Source organism: Natrix helvetica, assembly GCF_964273705.1.
Source record: "Natrix helvetica genome assembly, chromosome: 4".
NCBI classification, from domain to species: Eukaryota; Metazoa; Chordata; class Lepidosauria; order Squamata; family Natricidae; genus Natrix; species Natrix helvetica.
Window position 1 is genome coordinate 83,367,709 of NC_138550.1, and position 20,956 is coordinate 83,388,664.

Consider the following 20,956-nt stretch of genomic DNA (forward strand, 5'->3'; position numbering starts at 1 on the left):
AAAGTTAAGGGTAGAAGCCTACCTTTACTTAAAAAAAGAAAAGAAAGATATTGAAAGACAGAACTTAGCCCAGTCATGATTTATACACTTGCAAGATAAAATTTCAGGTAATCCTTGAAGTACAAGTAATGGAACTCAGAATTTCTGTCATAAATCATGAAAGTCATAAGTTGAAGCACCCTTGTGACCAGATTTGATTTTATGATTTTAATTTTAATTTTGCATTGGATGCTGTGGCCATTAAGTGAATGAATTAATTCATATAGGATTTTTTTTTTTTTTTTGCTGGGAAAGGAAGGCTGGAAATCAACAAAAAAAATTGTAAATTGCAGTCATGCGACCACTAAATGTTGCAACCAGCTGTAAAGGTGAGCCAGTTGCCAAATGTTGTATATATTGTAACTGTAGCTAAGTGACCATAGGATAGTGTGTAGCTGTCAGAACTATGGAATTGGACCACAAATAGCTTTGGGGGTTCTGTCCTAACTTGGAACGGTCTCTAAGCAACTCCTCTTGTAAGTCAATACCAGTAGACTTATATACCATTTCATAGTGCTTTATAGCCTTTTCTAAGTGATTTACAGAGTCATCATATTTCCCCAACAACCTGAATCCTCATTTTACTTACCTGGAAAGTATGGGAAGCTGAGTCAACCATGACCCTGTCAGGATCCAACTGCTGGCAGTTGGCAGAATTGCCCTGCAATATTGCATTCTAACCACTGCGTCACCAGGGCTATAGGCCTTTAGGCAGGTGGTCCAATAGAATGTATTAAAAAACTCCTATACTTATCAACTTTTTAAAGTTAGTCTTTTTTTCCAATTTATTAATTATTTTATGAGAATACATAAAAGAGAATACATTTATTCCATTTTGTCTTTTTTACCAGTTACACATAATCATCTTGTTTTTAAATCTGCTGCAAATTACAACAAGAACTATTTTTAAAACATACGGAGACCCAATCAGTATTAATTGACGTGCGGTTTTATAGCACCTAGCATCTGGATTATGAAATGTAACCTATGTTTTAGTCAGTTAACAGAAAACAATCCCTTATCTTGTTAGGAAATCACTGGGACATCCTGTCATTGTAAACTTCCTCAGTTAAAAGTCCAGATTCTTGGCATAATTTTCTGTAAAAGTTAAGCATTGTAATACAGTTTGAAGGATCTTTCATTTCAGATTCTTCCTGGATAACATTAGCATGAAGTCTTGATGCCAGCATGATTATATTAAGAAAAGGCAATTAAAAGGTAAAATATATTGATAGTGACATTTGAATCAACCAATTTGTATCTCAGATAGGACAAAATTACTCAAATGGATGGGTAATTTTGATTTCACTCAACAAACTAGATTAAGATATGATTATAATTCTGTGTTTTAGTATGTTCTGTGGACTTTTCCAGTCTCTCCACCACCACCACCACCACCACCACCTCCTCCTCCTCCTCCTCCTCCTCCTCCTCCTCCTCCTCCTCCTCCTCCTCTTCCCTCCTCCCTCCTCCTCCTCCTTCTAAAAACTCTTATTACAAGAGTACTTAGACGTGTTCTAGCTTTTTTTGTCTTTTCTTTTCTTGTAATAACCTATATTTCCCTGTTGCATTTCAAGAACATCAGTGGTTTGTTCTAGATGAGCTGGCTTTTAGAGCTGAAATCAGAAATGATTGAAAAATACATTTACAATCATGACATGATTTTAACATTCAACAGGACAGTCTCCTTTCTGTGTCGTATTTGCTATTATTTCTTAATTACCATTGAACCATCGACATCCTGAGAAGCAAAACTTACCTTGATGGTAATGGAGAAGATCCTTCCAAGGCTAATTCCAGGATGTAGGAATTGTGTATGGTTTTTTTTTTACAGCCATTATGAAGGTCAGAAGGCATGAATAGTTATGTATTCCTTGTACCGCTTTCTCCCTTTTTTATGTCAGGGAAACAGATTAGAAGCTTCTATTTGTACTTTATTGGCAAACCATATTTGGTTGTTGAAAATTATGCAGCAAACTGTCATTTGTCAGAAATGTGGATTAGACATAAAAGTAAGCACAATATTATTAGTTCTTTTGGACAATAATATATTGATATAATCTGTAACAGGGTAGTAGACTGCAGGGTAGAAAATTACTGGAAGAATACCCTTCTAGCCATTTTCCATTCTATGGGTCAGTTTGAGTTGAACAATTTATGAAGGAAGTCAGATGATAAGACCAACATCACTAGTGACCTCTCACCAGTGACGTGCAGTCAGGTAAGGTAAGTGAGGCAAGGAAAAAGCTGAGCTAGTTGCTGCCTCACCATGGATGACTCTGCTTAACTGTTAAAAAAAGCCCCTAAAAAAGTGCCCTCTGCTATGAGGCAGGAGAACTGCATACCCTCCTCTAGTCTGACTTTAGGCGTTTTATGATCACTCGAGGAGAGTTAAGCAAGGGTTAAAAGCCTAAAAATTCCTGACATAGTTGAGGCAGCAGTTCTCCTGCCTCATAGTATAGGGCACTTTTTAGAGGCTTTTTTTTAACAGTTAAGCAGAGTCATCCACGGAAGCCAGGCAAAGAGCCATGCTGTAGCACACACACTTTCCCCCAGTCTCTTTCTTTTGGAAGGCTCGGATCGGCTCCCCTCCGGCTTCTCTGCCTCTCCTCTCACCCCAGCCTGCCAGCAGGAGGTGAGTGGGTGGGCTTTATTGCATTCCAGGCATTTCCCACCCAGACAGCAGGCTGCATTCGCAATGGTGGAGGTGTTTGGGGAAGGCAGCAGGGGAATGGGGGGGGGGGGGAATGGCAGAGGAGCTGCTTTCAAGCCACTGGAAAAGATATCCAATCCAACTTTTGTGTGTGTGTGTGTGTTTGTTTGAGAGTGAGTGAGAGAGGAAGGGGGTAGGAGAGATAGTCCAATCGAACTAGTGTGTGTGTGTGTGTGTGTGTGTGTGTTTGAGAGAGGGGGAGGAAGGGAGAGAGAAACAAATGCTGTCATTTTAAATCGGAACTGAGCATGCTTGGCTGTGGAATTCTGGGAGTTGAAGTCCACAAGTCAAAAAATATTTGAAACCCACCACTGTGTCAGTGCCTCACCAGCCATAAACCTCACCGCACGTCACTGCCTCTCACTCTTATATGTTTGTTGTGATATTTCATGGATATACAAAAGGGTTGGAGTTTGCTTTGTGACAGACAAAATCACTTCCATCTTTTACTCCTATGAATTCTGTTGTGAGCCGGTCAACTTCTGATAAAAGCAGGAGGGACAGTGATCTGAGCTGAAGACAAAGGCGGGTTCAAGGATGATGGGAAATGAAATGCTTTGCCTATAAGGGCTATACAACTCGGTCTCAGTATTTTTAAATCTGGAACTCAGATTAATTATAGATAGTGGAACAGCTCCCTCTTTGTATCCAGAGGATATTGAACATTCCAATAAAGGATCCTGTTTCCATGGATTGTATTTATCTGTTGAACTCCATAGTTAACAAATAATATTTGAAAAGAATGAAACTTTCCATGAGTAAAATTTAGAAAATTAATGAAATACACTGTAGTTCCCAAAGCAAGGTAAAATGTGGGCAGAAAATAATTCACCCAAGAAATTAAGGGTTAAGGTTTTTGTAGGAACGATTGTCAACTTAGTTTTTGCAGTCAATTTCCATCCTGGGTGCAATTATTTAAGAACAGAACTCTGCCAAAACCTAGGTTGCAGAAAGGGTGTTTAAAGAACATTTTGCCTGCATCTTTCCTAGAGTAACATGGCTAAAAGCCATATGATTTTGAGGTGATCATCTGTCAATCAAAGAGAAAAATATTTCTTAATAATGGAGTCCTATGGACTTAAAAATAATGTTATTTTCTTGGTGCTTTTCCCTGGTAAACTAAGAATTGCGGATTATACAAGTTGGGCTGCAAAATGGTTTTCACAAAAGAAGATTGTGAATACTTAAGGTGAAGATTTCCCAAGTCATTGATATAGACAAATAATATATGCACCTGTTGGCAACAGTAAATTTTTCAAAGCATAGCACATTGAATGGTTAAAGTAATAATTACTTTAATTATTTACATTGAATTATTAAAGTGATCTTCTGTTAAATATACAGTGAAGTCAACAGAGTTATAAAAAGTGTATGGAGGCACTGGAGATTGGTACATTTTGGTAAGTGAGAAAAGCAAAAATCCAGGTTACACTCTGTGCACTAAGCCTATGCTATGGTCTGCTTAGTTTGTATGAATCCAAGCATTACTGATTAATTGAGATTCATGTGTAGGCAACGTTTTGCAGCTGGTTGCTTTCAGTATTTTTTTTTAATTGCTGAGAGCCAGAAAAGCTATGGTCACAATGATATGATGAAAACACCAAAAGGGGCAGAAACAGTTTCCTGACGTAACTTTTGAAGTGTAAATATGTGCATATTTGCATATGCACATATAAAAGAGATCACAGGCATAATTTAAGAATTTTGTGACATAATATGGAGGTATACAGGATCACAAAATAGCAATAGGTATTAATGCAGCTTCCATGCATGAACTGGACGCCAGTTCAATAAGCTGGTGTTGAAAAGCGTAATGGTGTAATATGAGTGCAAAGTAAGGAAGGTCGCACTGATTTTGCAGTATCACTTGGACTAATGCAACGTGGGCCCATATATAGAACTTTGTCAAGTGGTGATCTTGGTATTTGTATTAGCTCTCTTCACTGTGATAGCTGGTAAAGCATCCATGTTTTCTGTGTAGGCAGTGATAACTATAAATTCCCCAACAAGCCTTCCATTAGACCTTATAGCTCTGCAAGCTAATGTAAGAACACAGTAGAGTGATCCTTTGCTCACTCTTCAGAGTTATCCTCTAACTGAGTAACTTGAATGTTGACCAGAGATTTGCAGTTAATAATTACAAATATATTCTTTGGTAGGATGTCCCTGCCTCTGCACATGTAACAGCATGCAGAGGATCTTCTGTTGGCTTGTGACAGATGTAGTAAGTCCTCTTCCCTTTGTCAAAAGTTTTGCATCAGCAGTTGCTGAAATTAGACTTTAACAAAGTTGGAGCTTCAAGTTGATTTTGTTATCTGAAGGACATTAAATGTGGGGGTGAGGGGTAGGGTGGGATAGGAATATGTGAAAATAGTAGATCTCTCAAGCCAGAAGGAGGAGGAGGAGGAGGAGGAGGAGGAGGAGAAGAAGAAGAGGAGGAGGAGGAGGAGGAGGAGGAGGAGGAGGAGGAGGAGGAGGAGGAGGAGGAGGAAGAAGTAGTAGTCAGGAAATTGCCACAGGAAGGGAACCGTTTCTTAACTTTCCTGTTTTAGACAGGATTACTAGCTGGCCTGAAGCTTAGACGACTGCTCTGTTTTACTGGCAGGATCTATAATTTTCCCCAGTAGTTCTATATTCTGTTCTCCTGGTTTATCATAAGGGATTTGAAAAAGCAAAACAGCAAAAATGCAGAAAACAATTATTCTTCTCCAGCACACTGGTCCAAAGTCTAGAAAAATGCAGTGCCAAGAACCACAGCAGTTCTTTCCTAGATAGGCATGTCTGTAATTTGAAGGCTTTCCCTGCCTTTCTCACTTGTCACTTTGACTGTGGATTCTGACTCCAGCAATTTGTTGCACTAAATTCAATCCCCATCACTGGTTTATAACTGCTCTTCTGCCATATTGAAACTGCTGAAGCGGGTCTAAAATCCTACAAAGAATTTTTTTTGAAGCCTCCCCTTCCATTAATTAGTTGATGTATTGAGTGTATGTGAGTGTCCCATCCTAAATCATAAGCACAGAATTACTTATAGGAATGGGTTTACAAAAGCTGCCTCTTGTCTTCTTAGTACAGAGGTATGATGGCAGAAGCTGCTATGTGGACATTGTTGAAGCTCTGAGCAGGATTTGTAGGATAAGCTCCCTTTGTTTAAAAGGAATGTTTCAGTGATTTTTCTAGACCAGGGGTATCAGACTCAAGGCCTGCAGGGTGCTTAGATCTAGCCTTGGGGCTGCCCTGGAAATAGCGAAGGACTGCCCCACAGTGCTCCATTTTTGGCTATGACAGCCTACTGCAGCCCTTTTGAGCGCTGTTTTCGCTGGCAGAGTGCTTGGGCCACCACAGGCGCCCCCGACATGAGTCGAGCTGGTCACACCCATCTGGCCCCCTAAGGTCAAACACAACCCTGATGCAGCCCTTAATGAAATCAATTTTGACACCCCTATTCTAGACATTTCCACCACAAAGATGATAAGGTGGGAGGAGCGACCATCCAATCACCTTACCAAATTACTGTTATTTATATACTTAGGCAAGTTTATCTAGTTTATATATCCCAATTCAGCCCACAATTTATTGAAAAGTTGGTGGTGGATGGTTGGAGCTGTGAGTTTCTCAAAAGCTGAGTCAATAGTGTATGATATAATCATGCTTCTCTTTTTAATCCTGCAGCTTTTTAATAGCATTATTTTTCTTGCATTTCACTACCAAGAGGTTAAGCAATAAATGGGATCCGAGAAAGGTTTTTTTTTTAGATCTGGTGGTTTTTAAAGTAGTAGCCCCAGGATTTTAAATCAAGATTAGGATTGTGGTCCGGACAGGAGGCAGATTTAACCTTTTCTGTCCATATTATGCTCTTGATTAAAATAGTGACTATCAACCTTTGCCAAGATTTGCCTTTACCAGTCTATTAGAAATAGAAAAGACTGTTCTTTGTATCTGGGCACTTAACTATATGTTGTCAAGTTTGTTTCAGTGAGTGTGAATCGGTGGTGGTAGTGAAGATGGTAGTATTGCAGAAACTTTTCTAGTTCATATTCTTAAATGATTGAAGACAATTTGGAAACACAGGTTTGGCTATGAATTTTATTTTTCATAACACGTGATATAAGGAAGTGATTGGCATAGCCATCTCTAACTTGTTGCCTTTTGGGTATCTAGAGACTACAATTCTTCTGATCCTCAGCAGCATGGGCAATACTGCTGACTAGGGATTATTGCAATTATTCTTCCACAGAAAGGAGCCCATTTGTTGAACATGTTGGACTAGTTTGTTATGCACCTATTCCTACAGGTGTTGAAGGTTAATACATCTCATAAATGAGTTAATATTACTCTGGTTGACTTCTTGTGTTTAGCGCACAAACAAAACAGCAGAATTCATTTTTTGATTCATACTTTTTAATGGCAATTATGGGATATATATTTTTAAACAGTAAATTAAAAGGCACTTAAAAGATAATCTGTTCTGCATCCTTTATTGCAGTGGTTCTCAACCTTCCCAATGCCGTGACCCTTTAATACAGTTCCTCATGTTGTGGTGACTCCCAGCCATAAAACTGGTGTCTCGATTCCTAAGACCATAGAAAATATGTGTTTTCCAATGGTCTTAGGAGACCCCTGTGAAAAGATCGTTTGGCCCCCAAAGGAGTCCCGACCCACAGGTTGAGAACCACTGCTTTATTGGATGCATGTAGACTGATTACTGCTGTAGAGACAGCTGGCATTCATATTTTTAAAGATCTGCAGTCATTCTTTCCTTAATAGTGTTTTTTTAAACACCTAGTACATAATGTAATACGACATCTATTGAAAACCTCACTAAATAGTTCACAGATATAAAAATACATTTTAAGGAATTAATATAACCATGGCACTCCTTATTCAGACTGGTATGATGTTCGGGTTGAAAGGATTTAACTCTTCCCTCTTGCCATTTTGCCATAAAACAAAGACGGAATAACTGTCCTTATATCTTGTTGGAAATGTTTATGGAGTAAGATTATGGTATAAATGTTCATATCTTCCTTAACTCCTCCTAATAATTACCTGGGAAAACTAAAACTGAAAGGCTCAGTGAGATAGCCACAATCCACAGAAGAACTGGCTGCAAACATTAAAGAGAGAAAGGGGGTCAACCCCTCTTTTCAGTGATCACAGAGTTATAAAACCAGAACACTCCATCTTTCCCCAGAATACTCATCCTTTCCTGTTATGTTTCCCCCCAACCCCCATATATACCTGTAACAAAGGAATACTTCCCAACTGTTTCTTTTTTACTTGAGTAGCTTAGTGCACAAGCTAATTAATTGCTGCATATGCAGAAAAAAGGGAATAAATAAATAAATATGTAAATCCTAGCACTAATTTTTTAAAACAGGCATTATCCATGCTGCAGCCATTGGCCTCCCTGGGTAAATCAGCTGGGGCGGGGGAGAGAAATGTGGTATAAGGAATATTTTCTAGATGTCAAACCCTCCCTTTGCTTTAGTCTCAGTCAGTGACAGTCACTGATTTCAACATAGTGAGTGTGACCGGTTTCAACATAGTGAGTGTGACTGGTTTCAGCATGGTAAGATTGCTTTCAACATGGTGAGTGAGACTAGAAGATCAAAGCCCCAAACCTGTTGAATATGTACTACATACCCATAAAGAGGAGGATTTCAATTGCTTGTACCCAATGGCCATTTTGAAATCTGTATCCACCTCTGCGACAGTGAGAGGGTTGGTGTTCTTGGTGTTTATACAGCTTGATTAATGGATTGCCCTGTTTGCTTACTCTTCCTGGATCAATTTGTTTGTTTTAAAAGGAAAAAAAAAGGACTACACTTCTACCATGCTTGCTTTCACTTGGGCTAGAAAGAAAATTAACAACATTCCTGTTAATTCAGCTTGTTAAATAAAATTAAGTCTGGTCCATTGTTTCACTGTTTGATCAAAGAACTTTCCCCCTATTCCTCATCCCAAATGAAAAAAAAATGTTATTTTGTAAGAAAAAAATTGGGCAGCAATCAGGGACTGGAAAGGGGAGAGTATTCACGCCATAGATGCAGTAACTGAGTGGAGGGGAGGCATGCAAACCACAGCTCGTAAACCAACATAAGATGAAAAGGTCTTTCATTTAGAAGAGCTACAAAAAATGTGGCTGTTTGGTGGTGAGATGACAACAATCGATGACAGCAAGACAAAAATTCAATGACAACAATCCTGCATGCAATTGTCTACTTTTTGTGTTTGCATTGAGATACGCTGTAGGAGTTATACCACCCTTAGTTTTACATGTATGTATACATGGGTATTGTCACTACCTTCTTCCAGATTTTTAAAAATTTTGTCCACCTTCCTAATATTTCTCAGGGGAAGTTTGCAATCCACATTTGGTGAAAATGCATTTGTTTAAGTATAGAAGGAAGTGAATTCTCTTCACACCATTGTAGAAACATTGAGTTCATTGTAGCTTGGCACAAGAAGGACATTTGAGCTCATTGAACAGGACCTAATTAGTAGAATCAATAGATGAAATCAAAATGTCAATGGACTAGAAATGAAATATATTTTGGGTGAGGACAAAAATAACCCTGTCTAATCCAATGGTCATTTAAAAGCAAACAGACAGGTAGATGTTCAGTGCCCCTCTCATCTGCAGCCCTCCCCCATGGCTGATTGTTTTTTTTATCTCAGTTAAGCGTGTGATTGCCCTTCATTCTTGTGAAAAAAATACTAGCATTCAAATATAATGTCATAACTTATGGTCAGGTTGCAGAGTATCTTCTGGCAGCTCGCACTTTATCTGCTTCTGTTGTCCATCTTGTTTTGGGGAGAGAAATTGTAGATGGGAGGGAAGAAATAGGCACCTTGCACAAAAGCTGGTTTGTGTTATTTAGCCATTACCAGGCAAACAAATAGAGGCTTAATTGGGGATTGACTATCTGGAAGCAAATATAACTCTCGCTTTTGTTTAATACATTGCTCTTGCTGATTTGCAAAACCTCCGGTGAAGTGAAATGTGACTGGATGGGCATGAACATGTTGTTTTCTTTATGCAATAAACTCACAGTGACCTACATGGATGAAATGGAATGGCACTAATGTTAGGTTTTAGCGACTGTTTTCCTGACCAAAGTGGGCTGGGTGTCTTTTTGGAAGGATTGATGTGGGATCCATTTTATATTCAATACATTATTTAAAATCTTTCTTAGCAAGCTGTTACCTTTTAATTCTTTTTCTAAAGCAGCTACATTATAGTCATGAATGCTTGTGTGTGTATAAAGTGGCTAGAAAAATCTTTATTTCCTAAAATATAGATAGACACACAAGGGGAAACCACAAGCAAATCCTTCCTCTTCTAAATTACAGAAAATATAGGAAAGAATAAACACGCATGAACAAATGTGCTCAGAAGTTATGATCCGACAGTCATCCAAAACCTATAGCTACAATTTATAGCTACAACATGTTCCCTACTTCTCTCTTCCGGGATCCAACTTATCTTCCTGGTTTATTAACTGAGATCATATCAGAATGGAGGTTGGAGGTTAGATGAGATGTTAGGATTGGCATCCTGGAGGAGCAAGGCAAGGAGCATGTCACACATGGCATGTGGGTGCAACTTCATAAAATGTAGAGAATTGCATGAAGCTTTGGGAAATTGTCTAATATTTTTCAGATGAAAAAAAAGTCCATCTAAAACAAGAGAATATTTGCCTGGAATGCAGTTTGCAATGCATGGAAAGTTTCAATCTAGTAAACATCTGTAGGAAGGCTGAGGGAAAATTAAATGAAGATAAATTAAGCAGGCTTCCCCCCCCCAGGATTTGGGTAAGATTGCCCATTCCTATTTGGATGTCATTGTATATGTTTATACTTAGAAAATGTAAACAATTGCTCTTTTTTTATACAATGCAATGGAATTTTCCTTCATTATATTAAGGTGAAATAGCGTGAATGGTATATGAAAGAAGGAAAGATAGGAAATGTGTATATCAGAGCATTTAAAGAGGGATAGGGTCCTGAATTGGTATTTATTTCTCCAGTAACTAAACTAGGTTTATTGTGGAGAGGAAGAGAGGTGTATGAGAGATAGTTTTCTAATGCCACTGCTGTCTGGATTTAAGAGTTGTAGAAAGGAAAAAAATGAGGAAGACTAGTGTAGCTGTACTCCAAACATTCTTAGAAATTGCTATTCTGCATTGGGCAGTAAATATTAAATGGAACTTAATATATACCTTATTATGGCCAAAGCCCAGAGACAAATCTTTAATGGAGACTTTTGTTAAACTAGAAACAATTTTAAAGAAAACCATGACAAGGTAACTCTATAGAATGGAGATTTATAATATTTTGGGCCCAGGGATTTACTCTATGAAATTATGGTTTTAGTAATCATAAATAGATGTAATAATTTTCCCTGTCTGGTAAAATTAAATCCACTAGCAACTCAAGTAGTACAGTGAAAATGTTACTTTAGTTTGCAGTTATAAAAGGCTGGATTGCATTCAAATACAGACTGAGTTTGCATATCCTACTGAGCGTAATGTGCTTTAGGTTCAGCTTTATGGATGAACACAGCCACTTATAGTTTAGCAGGTTGCATTGATGAGACAACATGACTGAAAGAGTCTTATTTACTACTGTTTTATGAAAGGGGATTGAATTATTGATGACTACTTCACTTCATTTATTTCAATGAGTTCAAAAACATGATTGAGAAATTTAGTCTGGGTGCAACCCACTCTTCTCTATTTACTCTAGTATTGTTGCTTGCATATTGCGTGAGAAGGACAAAGTAATTTAGTGTTCATTTTACTGGTAACCTTATTCTCCTTTTTCTCATTTTTAGAGCTCCACCATGGGAGGTAAACTGAGCAAGAAGAAGAAGGGTTATAATGTGAATGATGAAAAGACCAAAGATAAAGACAAGAAGGCTGAGGGGACAACAGCTGAGGAAGGGGAGGCTCCAAAAGAGAATGAGTCGAGCCAGCAGACCACCACGGAGACTGCAGAAGTGAAGGAGAATAACAAAGAGGAGATGGGAGACAAGGATGCCCAGGTAGCTGCCAACAAGACAGAAGAGAAGGAAGGGGAGAAAGGTGTAAGCCCAGAAGAACCGAAGAAGCCAGAACCGGAGAAGCCAGACACTCCCGGTGACACAAAAGCAGAGCCTCCGAAGAGCACTGAAACCTCTAAGGAGGAGCCGAGCTCAGATGCTCCTCCAGCCAGCAGTGACACCCCGAAATCCTCAGAGCCCAGTGGTGATGCAAAAGCTTCCCAGCCTTCAGAGGTCACAGTTACTAGTAAAGGAGATGACAAGGGCAAGGAGGAAGGGGAAGCCAAAAAGACTGAGGCTCCTGCAGTCCCAGAAACTAAAAGTGATGTGGCCCAAGCTTCAGACTCAAAACCCAGCAGCAGCAACGAGGCTGCACCTTCTTCCAAGGAGACCCCACCAACAACAGAAGCACCTAGTTCTACTCCTAAGGCCTCAGAGCCTGCAGCCCCACCAGAGGAAGCGAAACCATCTGAAGCTCCAGCAGCAAACTCGGATCAAACCATAGCAGTGAAGGATTAAATTGGACAGCCTATTGCAAAACAAAACAAAATTAACCACTTAAAACAACCTGTGTCTTTTTTTTTAATTATCTTTTTTCCCCCCAGCTCTACTAACTTGTTACGTAGCTGAACTGTATTGCCCAAGAAAACCAAGCAAGCAAGCAAGCAAGAAGTGTCCCATTAAGTTAAGGGGGGGTGGGGGAATGGTTGACATGGGGTAATCTAAATAGTATTTTTGTGGGGGAAATATCTAATATAGTTTCTGCCAACTTTCCAAAAATCTCTGCATTTCATTAAGAAGACAACCCAGTTTGTCTGAAAGTGCAGTATGCCTCTTTCTCTTCTCCTACTCCCTTTCTTCCTTTTCCTCCTGACCTGCTCTTAAATGCACTCCACTTATCTTTTCCTTCCTTTTTCCTAGGAGGGATGGAGGAGCAATGATAGGATTAATTCTGCCTTCTGGGCCAGTGCCACACCAATCAAACCTTTATAAAAGCAGTATTTCTTGTGGGTTCTTTAAAAAATTTTATTTACAGGCTTTATCATTTTGTATTTTTTATGCAGTGGATGAATGGCAACTTTCAGACAAAACTCACATAGCTGTCAACATTTTTTTTTCTCAATGCCAATCCTGCAATTCTTCTTCTTCTTATTCCCCAAATATTTTTGGGAGTTAAAAAAATAGTTAAAAGAAGCATTCTCATCCTACTTAGCCTACCTAGATTTCTCATGACGAGTTTAATGCATGTCTGTGGTTGAGTGCACCTGTAGTTCTGTTTATTGGTCAGTGAAAATGAAAAAAAAATCTGCGTTCATTGCAGTTCCAGTTTCTCTTCCATTCTGTGTCACAGACACCAAGTCACCTCTCATTGGAAATAAACAAAAGAAAAAGCAAAATGTACAATGGATGCATTGAAATTATATGTAATTGTATAAATGGTGCAACAGTAATAAAAGTTAAATAATTTAAAAAAACATTTCAGGTGTTAGCGGCTGCAATTTTATTTAGATTAACTTCTCTCACTAATAATGAGCCAGTCTGGTACAGTGGTTAAGTGCTGGACTAAAAGCAGGGTAGCCCAGATTAGGAACAGAAGCCAACTGGGTGCTATTTGTCCAGTCATTTTTTCTGTGCCCAAATCAATGTTAGGTTCTGTTACAAGCCAGCAGAAGAACAAAACCTTCTCACTGCATAATACATTGATAACTTCACTAAACTAAAGTGTACACAGTATAAAACTGTTAGTGGACACTGTATGGATCCCTCCCTTCTTCCTGGTTATCAAATTCTGGTACCTTCCTCTAAAAGGAGACCTTGTGTATCTTTTCCAAATCAGAATTTAGCAAAGTCAAAAGTTATTGAGAACATTGATCCGATTGAGACAGGTCCCCAAGGAAGAGAGATAAGCTGAGATCAAGATGAAGCAAAGCAAGAGAGAAACGGATTGAAAATGGATCGGGGTAGTTGGGAATCAGAAAACACATGTACAGTCAGAAATGAAAATTATAGGCGGAACTGCTTTAGGAGTTGCTTATGATCCATTGCACAGATAAAACTAAGAAATAAAGAAGTTTCCTATAGAAGCAGGGATGTGGGGTAGCTAGATTGTCCCAGTAATCTTGGACTCTGAAATATTTGATTTCTTTGGTGATACCATGGCTCAAGCAGCAGGACTGTAAGACTAGTCACCAAAGGTACTGCTTTAACCTTGCATGGGATGTGGCACGAGAGCAAATATGGCCGTTATCATTAGTGATTATTCTGACTCAATAGCATCATTTGCTAGTCCATCTGTTCATTGCATGGAAAATTTTGTCTCAGTATATCTATAACTGTATGTACCTATATCTGGAGATTGCTGTCTATAGCTTTTCCCAAGTTGATGTTTTGAAGGTACAGCGAACCTATTTCTCTTGGTCTTGTTAGCTAAAGAATTAGGGAGTCAAAATCTAACACACCAAATTGAGAAAGAGCCATTAATTCTGAAGACATAGTGCATAACAAAGAAAAAACTAAGCATAACCTGGGTGCTCTGGGTAGATATTTTAAGAACTAAAAGAAAAACCACACATTGTAATAAAATGTGGATGCCTTCAGAGGAGGACCACCAAGAAGGTGATGGGACTTAAACTCCTGTGAGGAATTATTAAAGCAGTGTTTTTCAACTTTGGCCACTTGAAGGTATATGGACTTCAAAACTCCCAGAATTTCCCAATCAGCAGTAAGTCTTGGAGTTAAAATCCACATATCTTCAAGTAGCCAGGGTTGAGACACTGGATAGAAGTGGGTACGTTTAGTCTGGAAGACAAGTCTAGGAAAAACATGAAAGTAATCTTCAAATATCTAAATGATTGGCATATAGAAGACAGAAGGGATTTGGTTTCTGTTGTCTTAGGCAGCAGGCCCAGAACCAAAGGACTGAAACTACAGAGAAGTAGATCCAAGTAGATACAGGAATTTCCTGATGGTAAACCTGTGAAACAGGCAGCCTCATGAAGTATGTTCCTTCTAAATAAAGGTATTTAAACAGAGACTAGATAAATTCTCCAAATTGTTTCAGGGGTTCAAACCCTGAGCAGAAGGTTGGACTACCGTATTTTTCAGAGTATAAGATGCACTGGAGTATAAAATGCACCACGATTTTGAAGAGGCAAATTAAAAAAAAAGTTTTTGCACTCTGTAGACCTCCCAAAAATGGCCTGGATTTTTTTTCAAAAACGGCTCATTTTTTTTTCAAAAAGGCATGAATAGCCTTTAGGAGGCTTGTAGAGTGTTCCTGGGGGGTGGGTCCCCCAAAACGAGCAAAAAACAGCCCATTTTTTTTGTCAAAAAAGGGCATGCATAGCCTTTAGGAGATTTATAGAGTGCTCCTGGGAGTGGGGGTGGGGAGAGCAAAATTGAGCAAAATGGCCCGTTTCTCACTCATTTCTGCCCTTCCCAGCACCCAGGAGTACTCTGAAAGCCGCCTAAAGGCTATGCATGGCTATTTTGGTGAAGAGGACGGGGTTTTGGAGGCAAAAAATGCTGTGTTCAATGTATAAGATGCACCCAGATTTTCAGCCTCTTTTTTGAGGGAAAAAGGTGTGTCTTATATTCCGAAAAATACAGTAGGTGGCCTCTGAGGTTTCCAGGTCTCTCATTCTATGTTCAGGAAGTATCTATAAATGTAGAAATCTGGGTACAGAACTCCAGAGGGCCACTAGTTGACAAAGATATAGACAGGTCTTTTTTCACTATCATCTACTGGTTGACTGAAGTTATGTGGCCCAGATATGATAACTCTAATAAATAAGATTAAGTAGAATTGCATCTAAATGGCATTTCGTCAAGGATATACAACATACTCAACATTCCTTGCACGTGTTAACTATTTCCATAGTTTAACACCAGGGTTCCCTACCTAATGTTTCAATAAATTCAATAAATTATAAGAGGTATTAGCAGTATAGTTTAAAGCAGGGGTGTCAAACTGGCAGTCCATGGGCCGGATGCATCACATGCAGGCCATGCCCTCCCCAGTTCTGCAAAGGGAAAAAAACATTGTGAAATGTCATGTGGCGGCAATGTGATGCCGCAAGTTTGACACCCATGGTTTAAGGGCAAGAGTAGTAGAAGCACACTTCTATTTACATCCCATCTTTAGTAAAATGTATTTGGGATGTATTTTAGGATGTATTTGTCATCCAAATGAGACCAGTGAAGAGCAGACCTCTTTAAATGATCCTATTTCACTTTTCAAGAACTACCCTTAGAAAAAGCTGAACTTGGCTTTCAGAAACCCAACAGTTATTACAGTCTTTGTCAACAAAATTGAAGCTCCTGGAAACTATACAGGAGAGAGAACTTTCTAAGACAACATCCAAGCCATGTAGGCCTTTAAATAACACAACCAGCAAGTTCCACCAGCCTCTGAAAATGTAAATGTGCCAGTATTTCAGAATGGATGGGAATATGTTTCTTACCTCATTGGCATTCTATGCCTACTAAAGGTTCTGAATCATTTTCAAAGATATTTCTATGAGATTGCATTATAGTTGCTAGATGTTACTTGGGTGTAACTGGTAGAAGCATGTTTGCATTGGCTGCAGGTGGCAAATTGGCTGAAACCAATAAATCATTCTGGGTTGCAATTGCCATTCAGAAGCTAAGTGAAATCCAAGACAAACTTGTTTCATATGGCAAAATATTTCAATTCCAAATGGATATCTGACTCATTTATGGCAGATGCAGTGTTCCAGGGTCATGTGATCACCTTTTGTGACTTTCTGACAAACAAAGTCAATGGGGAAGCCAGATTCACTTAACTCTGTCACTAACTTAACAACTGCAGTGAATCATTTAACAACTCTGCCCCAAAAGGTTGTAATATGGGGCAAAACTCACTTAACCATCTTACATGGCAACAGAAATTTTGGCCTCAATTGTGGTCATAAATCAAGGACTACCTGTACTAATTACCATATCAATGATATATAGTTTTATGCCACCAGATGACCTTGCCCAATAAATGTAGATTTTAAAACATTAAAAAGAGAAAGCTGGATTTTGTAGATCTCATGGCAATTATGGACAGCATTAAAAAAAAATCTCAAAAATTATGGCATGTCAACAATGACTAAGACTTGAACCGACGTATCAGGAAAGGACCTGGCATTGATCACTGATGCCAATTCTTGATTTAGAATGTGGCCAAGAAAGAAATTATGTTAATGTTATTAAGACAGGTATAAAAATGAAGTGTCAGCTTTTCAATTTTTCCCTGGAAAAAATAATCTCAATTAATCAGCATTATGGAAAAACTCTCTGTTCTTAAAGCAGACCTAAAACTAGCCTTAATATATGCTATTAATGTAATAACATATGGAATCATTGAGACTAGCTTATAATTATTGTGATCAGTAGAATGTGATGAGCATTGACTATTGGTCAATTGGGCTAACCTTGCCAGACCAGGAAAACTGATAATAAATGCCATAGTTCAAATATCTCAAGATCCCTATTAGCTATTGTGTCCCTATCCTTCATCCAAGTTAACAACTATGTGTGATAGAAAGCTAACTTTAACATGCCATGAGTGCTTCACCTGAGATTAAATATATGAAGCCTGGACAAACAGAGAGGCCAAGACAGCAAGGACTAGGAGATAATTTGACATTCCAGGTTTTTAGCAGGAAGAATTACTCAAGGCATGAAATACACAAGTTATTCATATCAGGGCTTTACTTATCTGTTCTGCTTCAAAAGACCATGAAGTGACTTTATGGCAAAGAGCAATGGCCAGTTGCATGATCAGTGAGTATGCAGCTCAAAACTTGAAAATATAGAAGATTTGGTCAAAATGGAAAAAGAAATTACCTACCTCATGTTAAACTCTCTGTGTTACCCACAGCTGGCACATAGCAGAAGACACCCAACTGCCTTAACCACATCGCAGTGTGAAAAACAGAATTCATACATCAAATATGCCCCATCCCAAATAGAAAAACCCTCCAGATCAGAAAAATAATGAAAATATAGACAAGAAAAGCTTGTGGTAATTTCATTCCAGACCAATCTGGATCTCTGGCAACCAGGTACTTTTTTTCTGATCACCCTTTCAATTTCTGCATAGACATTTCTTCTGTTTTTTGAAATCTTATTTCAAAATAAAAAATACAGGGACGCCTCATTTTAATAGATTAATTGGGAGTAAGGGTGTCTCGTTTCCCAAATCTGTTGAGCCCAAAACAATGTCACAACATTGTGCAGCACAAATTATACAAATGATGTCCTTTGTGTTCTCTGATGTATAAAATGCATACAACTGAAATCCATAAAAATCAAAGTTTTCACCATGTTTCAGGAAAGAGAAACAGATAAAAATGAATCAAGCTGAAAATAGTTTTATAGAATAAATACATTTTAGTTATTCACTTCATAATCCTGGAGATTCTCGTTCAAAGATAGAGACCGGATCTTGGAAAAGGTACGGTAGCTTTGTCAAAGTCTTATTGAAATCAATGAATTATTAGGTTGTGAAATGATTGTACAACTTTGGTAAAGAAATGATTTGTCTGTAGTGACACCTTTTGATCTATCACCTCCTACAAAATCTGGATTTCAAAACTATTCAAGTACTAGTTACTGAGATCTATGCAACAGTACAATCACCCTTTCTTATAAAACAACACGGGAGGCAGCTGATTGATCTTCATAATTCTGTACTGAAATTAAGGTAAGAGTTTTAAAAAATCTAAAATCAGGCAGAATTTTTCACTGAGGTTACTGAGCTAATTTGTAGCACCAAAGGCTAATGTAAGGCTCAGTGATTATTTAGACTCAGGTAAGGTGTTAATTAATTCTCAATATGTGCTTGCTGCTCTAACACTATTCTGTACTTCACTTTACTTGATAGACCTTGCTTACTTGATATCTGTCCACCACTAATGTGGTGATGGAAAATTCACAAATACCTCAAAAGAAGATATTTTTTCCACTCCACTTACCATGATAGTGGGAAAGTGCCTACTTGCAAAATTGATGATGTGCTGCTTCCATTGGTCTTGAATTTATAATTTATAATAACATTAAGTATAACAACAGAGCAGACACCTTCAATGGGATTTTGGTTTAATTATATATGAAAAAAGAAAAAGAAAAAGGGGAAGATCCAGTATCTCTTCTTTATATATACAGTAAAGTGTATTTGTTTGTGTGTGTGTGTGTGTGTGCACCTTATTTTATTTAAGACTGTGAAACAAATCAAAACATTATCATATAAACTAACAAAATGCAATCCAAATTTCTGAAGCAGTACTAGGTTTCACCAACTAATTGTACAACTGACAAAAATATGGGTATTTTCCCCAATCTTGCAGCACTGAGCTTTTTACAATCGATAAAGCAATGTCTGCTGAGCTCCTGTAATTTCTAAATTATTGGCATATAATTCAATGAATGTGACCATTTACAAAAGCCAACTGGTCTTCCAGAATATGCATGAAATAACCTTTGTCCAAAAACAAGCCACTATAAATATAAACATGGGATTTACAAAATCAACCAATCCAGCAATGGAACATTCTGGAAAACTCTGGAACAGTCTGTTCTCCTATCTGATAATGCTGGATTGTGACATTTTAGTTTCTGGAAGTAAATCCTCTGAACTGGAAACATGAAACACTGAAGCATCTTAACACTACAATATTTTGCCCCGAACATCTTAACACTACAATATTTTGCCCCAGCCATGTTGAGATGCTTCGAGTTCTGAGCATTTGCTTTTGGAAAACACTGAATGAAAAGATCTGGTAAAGATTGGCCTGGTCTGGCAGAGAACAGAATATTCTGGATTTCAATGGAATCTTGGACCAGTGAGTTGCCCATCCCTATACTACATATCAAGTGAATAGATATTTCATTTTGGGCACCCTATCTGAACAATAACCTGTGCCTATCAAATTCTTCTTCAAAATAAACAATGTCCCAAAGATACAAAATAATAAATTGTTGATTGATTACACTTTAAAATATATAAAAAAGTGCTATAATGGCCATATTTGGACAACATATGGCTTCTAGGAGAGTCACAAAGCTAGATTACATTGATCATCTGTTCAGCTCCTACTACAGAAGAAACAGTAAAACTATAGTTTACGAACACTTTAAACCATAGGGTGGAAAAAGGAATGAAGGTAGAGATACCTTGGCTTGCCAGTGTTGTTTAGCGACATGGGAAAATGGAATAAATGGAATTAATCTGGGAAGACCACCTCCATAAAATTGTATGAAAATGTATGGATATGCTAAGTGGTGTCAATATAATTTCTCATTGACATTCATATATCCATTAGCTCTTCTGGGTAAACTAGGCAGGAGATATGACTAGATGAGCTAAATCTACTTTATTGTCAGGCTACATTAACAAAATTTTGCAACTCTGGAAGTACAAGCTTCCCACTGCCATTTTAAACTGCTTGATCCATTTGGGTTGGTCTCTTCTAAGTCTCTTTCTCTAACTATTTAGCTCCTGGGGGCTCCTACCTCTTTTGTCTGATTGTTTTTTAGGTTATGTCTCTTCTGTCCTTTCCCTCCTCATTTCCCTATTTCGTTACAGTATCAGATCCACTGATTTTACATTCCATGCTTCTCCATAAATCTGAACATCTCATTTAGTGTTAGTTTTACAAACAATTATAAATTGGTATAATAGGTTTATTATTTAACATGCAAACCTTTCTAATTTTACAGAGAGTTTTGAAGGTATTAAAAGGTTTGAGAGATAGTCTTTGCTTAACAACAATAATTGGAACTGGAACATCTGTTGCTGTGTGATATGGTTGTAAAATGCATCACATGGCCACACCACCTAGCAAAAGCAGTTCCACTAGTCTCTAGTAACCATTGTTAAGTGAATCATGGCAGGTCATTAAGCGAGGATGCCATGTGTTCGTCATTTGCATCCTCCTGCTGCTCTTCCCCTGGATTTTTCTTGTATGAAGCTGATAGGGAAGATTGAAAACAGCGATCATGTGGCTATGCGACACTGCAATATTTTACAGCTTCAAGGATCGATCATAAGTATCGCTTGTTCTTTGCCATTGTAACAGTTGCAGAACTATCTGGTAATTGCTCTTCTGAACATTTTGGAAATGGCATCAGTGCTTTAGCTCTACATG

The 20,956-nt window shown here is 38.2% G+C and overlaps 1 protein-coding gene across 2 annotated transcripts in view; it reads left to right on the top strand.

The window, feature by feature from the left end:
- BASP1 (brain abundant membrane attached signal protein 1) overlaps positions 1-13,275 on the top strand; it is a 76,891-nt gene extending 63,616 nt beyond the window's left edge. For both annotated transcript variants that reach the window (XM_081952659.1, XM_081952660.1), the window contains exon 2: positions 11,592-13,275. In XM_081952659.1, coding sequence (XP_081808785.1) covers positions 11,601-12,317 — 717 coding nt within the window. In that variant the 5' untranslated portion in view covers positions 11,592-11,600 and the 3' untranslated portion in view covers positions 12,318-13,275. The remainder of the gene's footprint in view (positions 1-11,591) is intronic.
- Positions 13,276-20,956: the final 7,681 nt, after the last annotated feature.